The sequence below is a fragment of the Populus nigra genome, chromosome 16, assembly GCF_951802175.1.
Source record: "Populus nigra chromosome 16, ddPopNigr1.1, whole genome shotgun sequence".
Lineage (NCBI taxonomy): Eukaryota > Viridiplantae > Streptophyta > Magnoliopsida > Malpighiales > Salicaceae > Populus > Populus nigra.
In genome coordinates this window covers 3,718,181-3,731,755 of record NC_084867.1, presented here as the reverse complement: position 1 = coordinate 3,731,755, position 13,575 = coordinate 3,718,181, and the positions used below count along the sequence as shown (strand labels likewise).

The 13,575-nt window shown below is 30.9% G+C and overlaps 1 protein-coding gene across 1 annotated transcript; it reads right to left on the bottom strand.

Moving 5' to 3' along the window:
• Positions 1-732: 732 nt before the first annotated feature.
• LOC133676287 (actin-interacting protein 1-2-like) lies at positions 733-5,552 on the bottom strand. The gene is made up of 6 exons (XM_062097942.1): positions 5,089-5,552; positions 4,812-4,973; positions 4,508-4,694; positions 3,525-3,947; positions 2,361-2,768; positions 733-1,316 (listed from the first exon to the last, which is right to left on the bottom strand). Exons 1-6 carry the CDS (start codon positions 5,478-5,480, stop codon positions 1,059-1,061), a joined length of 1,830 nt encoding a protein of 609 aa, XP_061953926.1. The 5' UTR covers positions 5,481-5,552; the 3' UTR covers positions 733-1,058.
• Between the last annotated feature and the right edge of the window lie 8,023 nt (positions 5,553-13,575).

Here is a 13,575-nt window from a genome sequence, read left to right as displayed (position 1 = left end):
ATATGGCTAGTAGTCAGTGTGTTGTGGCTGTGACCCTAGTCCATAAAGTTTAAGTTCAAGAGCTGGCCTGTCTTACAATCAAAGCTTATCCACTCATTCAGGTCCAAGATATCCTTCTGAGCAGTCAAGCCGTCTCTATTGATATTCGTGAAGGGGCCAGCGAAGACCACAAGTGCAGAAATTATTGGTGATTGGTCTAAAATTCATGAAGTTGAGGCAAGCTCTGTTTCATCTGCATTTTCTCGTGTACATGTCTGTGGCATCCAGTTTAAGTTTCAGGGTGCCTTGAGGCTGACAAGAAATTTATCATGTTCGGCGAGCCGAATCGAAAATCCAATCTGTTACGTGCCATTTTAGAGGCAGTCTAGTCTGATATTTTAGTAGCTGAACCGTTCAGCCTGGGCGATGAACATGGGCTAGCCATATAGAGCCCTTGTTCTCCCTCGGCTGCTGCACACTTCTACTTGTATAATCTGTCTATTGGGCCTGGAACCACGTTTATTATTATTGTTTCTTATGAGCATCGATGGCATTTCAGTGATGATGAACATAAACAACAGATGATGTAAAAACGGGATAAAATCACTTCAGCCAAACAAGAAGCAGAAAATACAGAGAGTGATGTCGCACGACGAGCATAATCCAAAAAAGAAACCAACATGACATTCACTTTGTGGCAAGTGCATAGAAAAAGGGGGGGGGGGGGGGGCGATTGTGAAGAAAAAGATCACCTAGACAACCAAAAACCATCATCTTCTCCGCCCCAAAAGCAAATTAATATCTCAGAATCCCAGCTGCGTTACAGCCTTTGTTTTTTAAAATACGTCCAGCCCTTCAAAGAAACACTTTTGAATCACGAGGAAGACCGCATAAGACCACAAAAAGCAGCTTAGCCCATCCTCAGCAAATCCCAAGAGAGAAAACCAGCAATGTTTTAGCTAGGAGAAAGAGCCTTAATCTAGTTACACCTTTTCAAAAATCCAAAATAATCCAGCATGGTCACCAAGTTTCAAAAATTTTGATCTGAATATATTCGTGGTGACCTCCATTCATTCATATCACTGTGGATTTACCTTCCAAACACGAACACAGGCATCCTCACCAGAACTTACCACACTACGATCATCAGTAAATGCTAATCCATAAACTCCACCCAAGTGAGCTCCCTTGATGGTCATCCGACTAGATGCTGGCTTGTTGATTTCATATATGATTATACAGGTGTCAAGCGATCCAGTTGCAACCATGCTGCTATCAGGAGACCAAGCAAGGCAGTTTATGCGGGCAGTGTGGTACAACATGTTTTTAAGCTTCACCTGCGCAAAAATATGCAAGTAAAAAATTAAGGCTCCACAGTTCAGTGAAGTAAAGAAAAGAAGGAAACCTGGTTCATTTTGACATAAAATTTTCATATTATCTTTAATTTAAGAAAACAAAAAAAATAAAAATAAAGCACGGACAATTAAAAAAACAAAACACAGCGAATTGACAATGAGGCCTAAGGGTGCCTGTGGCATGTAACACAAACTGGCAAATCCCAAATCAAGGAGCAGCATCAGACTGCAATATACCAGTCAACCTGTGCCTGCTTATACGGAAAGCAATCCTTCCACCAACCCCATCCATTGCCCCTTTCAAACTAAAAGAACAATGTATAACATAGAAAGATTTAGGCAATGTAAAGGTTGATGTTCAACTGTAAGAACAGTAGTTATTTCTGCATTTCACCTACAGTGCAGCCTCACTTGCCCCTTGCATGCATACTAAGCAAAACATCATCCAAAAATGAGTGACTGCTTATCTAAGCTGATTTTCTAGCAACCTCAAGAGTGATAGCTGGGCATAAAACAAAACATTCTTCTGGCCTATGCCAGATGTAAGACCAGTAACTATGGAAGTCTCTGTTTTGAAAACCGAGGTTAAGGACAATGATATGCTAGTAGGAAAGTAAAATTCACAGAACCAAAAACCATAAAGACAGGAGCTATGTTATTCATGGTTTTATATATAATGAACTGGCCAAATCCCCCAATCAAAATCGATATCTATTGCAAGTGCTTCATTTGATTTGGTGGCTTCTCCAAATCATGCAATTCAATAAAATTCCCATAGACAGAGATGTGACAGCCAAATTTGCTTTGCTCTGTGACAATTAGAAAGCAAAATAACAGAAAACTTTCACTGCCTCGCTGTCATGTAGATATGTACTTAGTGTAGCTCAATTGCATAAAGAGCACAGACCTGGCACAAGTTTGCACATCTGCAACTTCAACCAACAATAACTAAGTGCTATGCATAAACAGCTGTACAGAGAGGAGTATAGCATCAACTTTTTGGATCTAAATAAGCAATCAAAGTACCTCTCTGGAAGCACGATCCCAAACTACAGCTTCCCTATTTAAATCACCAGAAGCAAACATTGAAACATCTGGAGAGTAGCGGATGACACTGACAGCTCCACGATGTTTTTCAAGGACTGCATCTTCTGTGAGTGTATCACCCGTGACAGAATATATGTGCAATTTTCCATCCTGCCCACCTATGATTGCTTCACTTCCATCAGGTGAAATTGCAGATGCTGTCACAGCAAAGTCAAGATTGATGGTTGACACTACTTTTGTACCACGAATCATGACAACACCTGAATCAATTGCAACCAAAGCAAGCTCAGGGCAGAGAAGGGCAAGACTTATATCCTTTGGTTGGCTGTGGACATCAATGGAATCTGCATCTCCACATTGATCACCAAGAAAACGAACTCTCCATAACTGAAAAATAGAAAGAATAGCAGAAAGAAAGAATTAGAGGTGAAAAGGGGCACAGATTTCTTTCCTCAAAGGGAAGGAAATGCACCAAACCTTGTGTAGAAATCATAATTAGTTCATAATTTACCCAAATCCTGTTTAATTAACAGACATTGAGAAGAAATTAAAGAAAACAATGAAACTTATTTTGATAGAATTCAGGGCTTCGTAAAGCTTTCAGTTGGGAACGAAAAGCTCTCCTTTTTCTTTCTTCATTTCAACTTGTTTTTGTTTTAGGCTACTAAGAATTAGAAATCAAAGCAGGACAAATCATTTTCATATTTAGACAACTTGTAGAGGCACCAAAATGGCACAGATAGTTTTTAAGGATGATTGAAGAGGCATGCTAAAAATACAATTCAGGGGATAAGAATCACTTTCGCTTGCAATCAAAAGAGTATAACTATATACACATGTCAGGGAGAAATTCTCCATTCAATACTGATTATTTGATACATGTGGTCAACATAAAGAAAGCTACAACACTTATAGTCCTTCTAACAATAGTATGACTATTCAAATAAAAGAAAAACTTCCTCTCACAACCAGTAAGTTAGAAGCAGGAGAACCTACTACAATCCCTATAGCATGTTTCATATGTCATCTATTGATCCTGATGAGCAGGAACTCATTCACGTCCTCAAATTCATAGTAGATAAAAATAGAAAAGGAAAACAGCATACTCATTTAAGAATCAAAACATGTAGCCAAGCTAATCACCTTATTATCAAAACCAGATGTGATGACTTCTTCTTCAGCAGCAGCTAAGCATTTAATTTGAGAATTCTCCTTCCTCCGCAATTTGCCGCTGTATCCAATGCCTTGAATCCATTTAACTATCAAACCATCATAGCTGCTGGACAGGATTGTCTTGGGGACATTTTTAAGCACAGATAAAGATGTAACATTCTTCATATGACCAGATATTTGCAGTGCACTTTTACCAAGATCACTAGCTGAGAAAACGCTGATTGTGCCACCAAGAGAAACAGTGACAAGATGATCATTCTGCCAAAGGCAACTGACTAGCATATCATCCACTCCACCACAGTCAGAAGAAGTCAAAGTTTTTGTCAACTTTCCACTACCATCATCACAGATCTCCCACACTTTTGCAGACTTGTCGGCAGATACTGTTAGCACCTGTAAAATAGTTTAACCACAATTTGGTTAATTATCAGGCACAAAAAGACTTGCTTTGACCAGGTGGAGAAAGAGCAGAAAATAAAGGAATGCAACTACAGAAATGGGAAACAAAGTATCAACGGAAACGAAAACAAATCCACAATAAAAATAGAGCACTTTTTGTACAGTCCTCAAGCACATCAATCAAAAATAAATTACTTTTAACAAGTAAGAGAATAGCATGCAATTGGTCCTTAATTACGAAATACTAGTAATTGGCTGCAGATTCTGTTTCCATAAATGGTCAATGAAGAAGTAAGCAAAACACACCACATAATTCATTTTAATCCTCAGTAGTAGCTTCACAAATTGAAAGAAACTAAAAACAAATGATGAGATAAAGTTGTAATTTCTACACCTATGCTTCTCTACTGTAATACCCTCATTTAATGTCTTCTTATAATTATATTATTAACTAATTTTTTTTGAAGTGTCACATCAACAAGTATTGGTTTAGGCACCACAAAACAAGTGTGTTCACCACAAAAGCTTTCATTATAAGTTAATACCAGGCTTACCTGTTTACCATCAGGACTCCAACTAACAGCATAAATACTGCCCTTATGACCATCCTCAGATGACAACTCTCCGATCTTCTCTCCTGTCTTTCCGTCAAACAGTATGCCTTTCTTATCAGAACTTACACTGATAAACTTGCTACCATCTGGAGAGAACCGTATACAATTGACAAAATTTGAATGATCCCTGCATGTAACCTAAACTTTTCAACCAATGCACCCTCTTTATTTTGCTCTAACTCTAAGAACTTAAAATCAGAATTCAAACTCTCATAATTTCCTACAAAAATACACCATTACAAACCTGTGAGATGACTTGAATTTAAATGGCGGTCCTTCATAGAAATTAACCAAGAAATCCTCTCCACACGTGACAATTCGAAATGGCCTAGTTGGCTTAAACGCACAGCTCAAAACTCGCCGTGAATGCCCATCAAATTCCCCTACATTAGTCCCTGAATCCCACCTATAAAAACAAAAAATAACAACCATCAACATCAATCATAAAACCATAGAAACCCTCCTTGCTGACGTTTAGCCATACGTTTAAAAAGTAAAACAAAATTATTTTTTAGACTCACATAAAAGCGCGAACAAGAGATTTCCCTTTTCCATCCCCAGAGGCGACGATCCTCAACCCATCAGGGGACCACTGAAGATCATCGATCCGACCGGTGAGTACTTTAAATTCTTTTTTCAAGACATGATCATTGTAAGCACCCCAGATCCTGACAGTCCCAGATACATCAGCGGAGGCGATCCACTCGCCATTGGGAGAGTATCGTGCGACGGTGGCTTGGTAAGCGTGCTCACCATAGACGGAGACGTCAAGCGGGTTGTCAAGGTTGAGGATGAGAATGGATCGGTTGTTAGTGTAAAGGATTTTATTGGTTTTTGGATGACCGGAAATTAGGATCCCTCTGCCTCGTTCGGTCGAGGGAACGCAAGCGTAGGTTTCTGCGAGCTCTGTCATTTTCTTTTCCAGATTTGATTTGATGGAGATAGTGGAAATGGTGGGGATTTTGAACGTTTCTTGATTTTATATACTTGGGGACGTGTAGAGCATCCACCAATGGGGCGTTTTGAACGTTTAATAAAGTGTTTAAAATAAAATTGTGATTTTTTTTAATAAAGAATTTTTATTAGATTTTGTCAAATAAATGATGACACGACCATTAGACTGACAAGATAGCATATTTTAGGTGCGGGGAAATTATCGTGAATTTGCTATGTATATAGAATTATTGTACTGTGGACCGTGTTGGCACTATAAATGTTACTGTATTGTTTGGACCGTTGTTTTTTAATTAAAAAATATTATTATTTTTGTTGTTTTTTTTTTTTATAAAAAATTATTATATCCAATGCTATTGAATTTGATATAAAAATCAGATTTAAATTGCTTCCAGAACATTCTGAGTCTGAGTCTGGCTTGACAGTTAGACTCAACACTATTGAGTTTGGCCGTCTAATTAGACCCATTGATTTTTGATTTAGCTGCGCAGCCGAATCCAATATTCTTGGGTTTGGATGGACCGCTAGATATTTTCAATTGTTTTTTGTCGTTTTAGATTTTTTTCTTTTTATTTTTTTTCATATGGTAAAAAGAAAATAAATTAATAGAACTTTTTTTATATTGTACAAAAGTTGGGTGATGATATTTTTTTTTCTTTTGAGGTTGGATTGAATTTTCTTATTAAAACATGTTTGTTTTTGTGTTTCAAAAAGATTTTAATTTTTTTTACTTTTTTCTTTAATTCAAATTAATATTTTTTGTATTATTTTTATGTGATGATATAAAAAATAAAATTTTTAAAATAAAAAATATTATCTCAATATATTTTTTTAAATAAATATTTTAAAAAATAACCGTTACATAATAATACAATAACTAGTATATTGACCCGCGCTCCTCAGCAGATCAATAAATTATTTTTTTTCAAATACAAAAAAGCTTGAGTTGAGTTAAAAATATAGAATGTATTTGCACCATCACCATCTTCAAATAAGTAGCACCATGAATAGCGCATAACAGAGCAGAGCCCAATACATCAACAACTAATTTCTTTTCTTTTATTTTTTTCATTTTAAGATATTTCCAATTTTATTTTTTTTCTCTTTAATTTTTTTTCTCTTATTTAATTTTTTTTTCCATATTGTAAAGAGAATAAATTGATGATATATTTTTTTATATTGTACAAAAGTTAGGTGATGATATATATATTTTTTTCATTTGAGGTTGGGTTGAATTTTCTTATTAAAGTATGCTTGTTTTTGTTTTAAAAAAATGCTTTAAAAAATTTATTTTTTTTATTCTTCCTTACTTCAAATAAATATTTTTTTAATGTTTTTGTATTATTTTGATGTGATTATATAAAAAATAGATTTTACAAAATAAAAAAAATAATATCTTAATATATATATTTTTTAAAATATTTTAAGATACATATTGTTTTTTTTAGAATATTGGGTCTGGCTCCGTAGAAAGATCCAATGCTTTGAGTATGGTTCCGCTACCAAACCTAATGACTTTGGGTCAATCTGGCTAGCTAGACCCAATAGCATTTAGGTCTGGCATGATGCCAAACATAAGGCTATTAGGTCTTGCTTGGTTGCTAGATCCAAAGCTCTGGCCAGCTAGGCCCAAAGGTATTGGGTCTGGCATGACGCCAAACACAAGGCTATTAGGTCTTACTTGGCTGCCAGATCCAAAGCTCTTAGATATGTTGCTCTATACTTTTCATATTTATTTTATATTTGAAAAAAAATTGTTATTAATTTGCTACGGAGTGCGGACCAATATGCTAATTGATATATAAGCCAAGAGTGCACGAATATTATATTTTATTTTTAATTGAGTATCTATACTTTTATTTGATTTCCACTTGTTTGATTTGTGAGAAAGTGAAAGAAATCAATTCTATTTGATTTATTTTATTTATACATATATCCTTTTATTTTTATTTTCTTTTAATATGAAACAAAATTGTTATTTTTTTTATATAACCTGGGATGTCCGGACCAGCTTATGCACACCGCGACTAATTCCCGGATACACTGAACACCCTATAAGCCAAGAACACAAGTAAAGTACCGTGGGAATGACAAACGTATACACAAAAATTCAAACCTAGAGTGCAGAGGCAGAGAATTCCCTACCAGAATCGCTAGGCTAGAAACTTGGGTGCCAAAATTGTTGTTTAACTTGCTCCAAGAAGGTTTATATAAGGATTGTGAAATCTGCACGCTATTGAATCTTTCTTCTTCTAGAAAACATATTTAAAAATAAAAAATAAAAAATAAAAATAGATACATTTAAATAAAAAAATAAAATAAAAATAAAACTATATACACTCGATTGAAAATAAATTGTGATATTCACGTATATTTAGTGTGTATGTCAACATGATGACATGCCAATTTAATGACCAGCATGCTTTTGATAGAACCTAATAAAAAATACATGATCAGAATTTATTTTTTTCAAAGTTTGGTACTCTCTAATAGGAAAAAATAAAAAAAAAATTCATGCCAAGAATATTATAACTTGATTGGTTTTCTAAATTTGCTAAAAATTTTAATTGAATCTCACACACACATTCCTTTGCTAAGATTATGATAAGTTTAGATAAAAAATTGTTTGGAATGTTCTGATGCTTTAACTACTCAATTGAGATTAAAAACAATGGGGACTTGATTAATTGAGATTTAGATTATAATTTGAAAGCTAATTTGAGGTTTCTAAAAAAAAAAATTACAATGAGGCATATAAGTTATTAACTAGCCAGTTTACTCTCGCATTATGTCGTAGGTTGAATAAAAAAAATTAACGCAGAAAAAGAATATATTATGCTAGCATTAAGAAAGAAAAAATTTAATTATAAAAATAAAAATAGATGCTTTAATTTGATAAAATAAATTTGGAACTATATGCATTAATAAATATAAAAATAATTTAACGATAACTGAATATTAAATAAAGAAGTTGAAAAATAAATGCAAATTCAGATATCTAATCTCTTGCAACATGGATCTCTTTTAATTTTTGTTTATTTAATTATATTAAAATAAAGTTATTTTTATATAAAATTATAATTTAAATTCCATTAAACCAATAGTTTTACGGTATAACTCCTCCTTTTTTGTTAATATATATTTTGATCTATGTTGTTTATTCGATAAAAATTTAGAATAAATAGAAAAAAGAAAAATTTTAAATAATGATAAAAATAAATATTTTTAATCAAAATCCTTTCATCTTATTTATGAGCTCCTTTTTTGTTTGATATTTTTTACAAGAATAATTATTTTTTAGATAATAATTTATCAAAACCATTCAAGCAAGTTTTAATAGAGAAAAAAAATTGTTTTTGATAATTTTGACTAATAAAAAAAGAGAGAAAGATATATTGTCTACGTGCGGCTGCATAAAACTTTTTAGAATCTATTTTTTAATTAATAATAAAATAATAAGAAATTATTTGTAGGAAAGAGAATGAATAAAATTGTGATGGAAAAATATATTTTGTTTTTTTTGTCATAATCATATTTCTAATTCATGTATTTTTTTTCATTGTTTTGACCAAAATTTGTTTTTCATAAGAAGAATAATTAATTAAATAAAAAGTAAGAATAATGCAAAAACATTTCTTAAAAATTATAATTATTTGAACTTTGTTTTCGTGACCACAAACTTAAATAAGTTTGTATAGCACTTAAAAATTATTGAAATGATTGCTACCACTTAAACAAAAATGCTATAATTTTATTTGAAAATAAATATCAAATTGAACGGTATCTTATTGAAATAATATCTTAAATATAATTTTAATTATTTTATTTTAATTAATTTTTATCAAACTTTAAGAAAACAAATCCTAAATGGCTATATAAAAAAATCATTTGCTAATATTCTAAAAAAAGATTATAATTTTATTTGAAAAAAATTCAAAATGAATGATATTGAATGAAATAATTTTTTAAATATAATTTTAATTATTTTTATTAAAACAATTAAATAAACTTTAAGAAAAAAAATTAAAAAAAGGATTTATAAAAAGAGCCCAGGTGGCCTTGCTCTTGGAATCGTAGATATAAAACCTAACCTGCCAAATGGGTTGACCCGGACCTGGACGACACAAGACCTTGGTTGGGTTTTAAATGGTCTAAACTCGGATTTGCAATTAGCCTGGTAAAACTTAAGTGACCTGCTTGAACCCGAGTGAGACCTGACTTTTTTTTTCTTACATTTTTTTTTAATGAACCCAAAAAATATAAAGTTAATTTGTGAATATTCAGCTTTACATATTTTTTTATAGCTTACATCCCTATGAAATGTTAACTTTTTTTTATAAGATATATATAGTCTCTATTTACATGAATTATTTTTTAATTTTTTTTATGTGATAACTATATATATATATATATAGATCACATACATATTAAATATTTCTTAGCCTTTTCATATGAGATAACTATATATAGCCTTCATCTACATGAAATGTTTCTTAATTTTTTCATGTGAGATATAAAAACCTTAATTTTTTTTTCCCGAGTTGACCTAGGTCAATTCGTGGGCTGGGTTGAAAAACTATGCTTGACACAAAATAGAGAAGGTCAATTTGTTAAATTAGGCAGACAAAATGTCGCCAGCCTATTTGTTTTTCAAAACACAAAGCAGATGACAATTTATTTATGGTGGCAGACGATGCGTCATCTTTTGGTTGAACTTCAACTACATTGGGTGGTTGAAAAATTGAGGCTCGACTCCTAAGACCCAAAAACCCCATATTGATCGTTTTTTCACCTGAAAACACTTAAGAAATACCCTAGAGACCTTAATAAACCCATTTATAGTCTTAAATAAACCTTTAATAGGTAAAAAAGTAAAAATAAAAATAAAATAGCCTAAATAAGATGATAAGATGAATGACCAAGAACATCTCAACAAAACTTCTCTCATCAAATGGAATCCATTGATACTAAGAGTATTTTTTTGTTGTCAAAAAGTGGCATACATACAACTTTATCTCCCCTGCACCATTTTCCTAGGAATTTCTCTTTTCTCTCTCAAGCTTAGGGACTAGAACATTAATAAAATGAAGTGTAATATTCACGTATATTTAGTGTGTGTATCAACATGATGACATGTCAATTTAATGACCAGCATGCTTTTGATAGAACCTAATAAAAATACTTGATCAGAAAACAAATTTTCAAAGTTTGGTACTCTCTAATAGGAAAAAATTAAAAAAAATTCATGCCAAAAATATTATAACTTGATTGGTTTTCTAAATTTGCTAAAACTTTTAATTGAATCTCACACACACATTCCTTTGCTAAGATTATGATAAGTTTAGATAAAAAAATTGTTTGGAATGTTCTGATGCTTTAACTACTCAATTGAGATTAAAGACAATGGGGACTTGATTAATTGAGATTTAGATTATAATTTGAAAGCTAATTTGAGGTTTCTAAAAAAAAAAATTACAATGAGGCATATAAGTTATTAATTAGCCAATTTACTCGCATTATGTTGTAGGTTAAATAAAAAAAATTAACGCAAATAAAGAATGTATAATGCTAGGATCAAGAAAGAAAAAATTTAATTATGAAAATAAAAATTGATGATTTGATTTGATAAAATAAATTTGAAACTATATATATCAATAAATATAAAAATAATTTAACGATAACTGAATATTAAGTTGAGAAGTTGAAAAATAAATGTAAATTCAGATATCTAATCTCTTGCAACATAGATCTCTTTTATTTTTTGTTTATTTAATTATATTAAAACAAAGTTATTTTTATGTAAAATTATAATTTAAATTCCATTAAACCAATAATTTTACAGTATAACTCCTTCTTTTTTATTAATATATATTTTGATCTATGTTGTTTATTCAATAAAAATTTAGAATAAATAGAAAAAAGAATAATTTGAAATATGATAAAAATAAATATTTTTAATTAAAATCCTTTCATCTTATTTATGAGCTCCTTTTTTGTTTGATATTTTTTACAAGAATAATTATTTTTTAGATAATAATTTATCAAAACCATCCAAGCAAGTTTTAATAAAGAAAAAAAATTGATTTTGATTATTTTGACTAATAAAAAAAGAGAGAAAGATATACTATCTGCGTGCGGCTGCATGAAACCTTTTAGAATCTATTTTTTAATTAATAATACAATAATAAAAAATTATTTGTAGGAAAGGGAATGAATAAAATTGTGATGGAAAAATATATTTTGTTTTTTTTTTTTGTCAAAATCATATTTCTAATTCATGTATTTTTTTTCGTTGTTTTGACCAAAATTTGTTTTTCATAAAAAGAATAATTAATTAAATAAAAGGTAAGAATAATGCAAAAACATTTCTTAAAAATTATAATTATTTGAACTTTGTTTTCGTGACCACAAACTTAAATAAAGTTTGCATAGCACTTAAAAATTATTGAAATGATTGCTACCACTTAAAAAAAAATGCTATAATTTAATTTGAAAATAAATATCAAATTGAATGGTATCTTATTGAAATAATATCTTAAATATAATTTTAAGTATTTTATTATAATTAATTTTTATCGCACTTTAAGAAAACAAATCCTAAATGGCTATATAAAAAAAATCGTTTGCTAATATTATAAAAACAATTATAATTTTATTTTAAAAAAATTCAAAATGAATTATATTGAATGAAATAATTTCTTAAATATAATTTTAATTATTTTTATTAAAACAATTAAATAAACTTTAAGAAAAAAAATTAAAAAAAGGATTTATAAAAAGAGCCAGGTGGCCTTGCTCTTGGAATCGTAGATATAAAACCCAACCTGCCAGACGGGTTAACCTGGGACTTGAGCAATCCAAGGCCTTGATTGGGTTTTAATTGGTCTAAACTCGGACTTGCAATTAGCCTGGTAAAACTCGAGTGACATGCTGTAACCCAAGTGAGACCTGATCTTTTTTTTTTTATACATTTTTTTAATAAACCCAAAAAATATAAAGTTAATTTGTAAATATTTGGCCTTACATATTTTTTTATAGCTTACATCCCTATGAAGTTAAATTTTTTTTATGAGATATATATAGTCTCTATTCACATGAATTATTTTTTAATTTTCTTTATGGGATATATATATATATATATATATATATATATATATATATATATTAAATTTCTTAGCCTTTTCATATGAGATAACTATATATAGCCTTCATCTACATGAAATGTTTCTTAATTTTTTCATGTAAGATATTAAAATCTTATTTTTTTTAATTTTTCCTGAGTTGACCTAGGTCAATCCGTGGGCCGGGTTTAAAAACTATGCTTGACACAAAATAGAGAAGGTCAATTTGTTAAATTAGGCAGACAAAATGCGCTAGCTTATTTGTTTTCCAAAACATAAAGCAGATGACAATTTATTTGTGGTGGCAGACGATGTGTCATCTTTTGGTTGAACTTCAACTACACCGGGCGGTTGAAAAATCAAGGCTCGACTCCGAAGACCCCAAAACCCCATATTGATCATTTTTTTCACCTGAAAACACCTAAGAAATACCCTAGAGACCCTAATAAATCCATTTATAGTCTTAAATAAACCTTTAATAGGTAAAAACAATAAAAATAAAATAGCATAAATAAGATGATAAGATGAATGACCAAGACCATCTTAACAAAACTTCTCTCATCAAATAGAATCCATTGATACCAAGATTATTTTTTTTTTTGCCAAAAAGTGGCCAACATACAACTTTATCTCCCCTGCACCATTTTCCTAAGAATTTCTCTTTTCTCTCTTATGCTTAGGGACTAGAACATAAACAAAATAAAGTTCTAGATCAACTGTAAAATTAGGTTGTAGAGGCTGGTCAGGTCAACCTCTTTGGGTCAACTTTGCAGCGAGTTCAGCGCTTTCAAGGGACAATGTTTTTGTTTAGGTTCGAGTGCTATGACAGATCACGAGGGTGGCATATTTTTTTCTTGTATAGTGAAGGTATGAGAGAGAAGGAAGACTTGAAAGATGGCATCAGAGTTGCCATTTTTGTTGCTATCGGGTGGA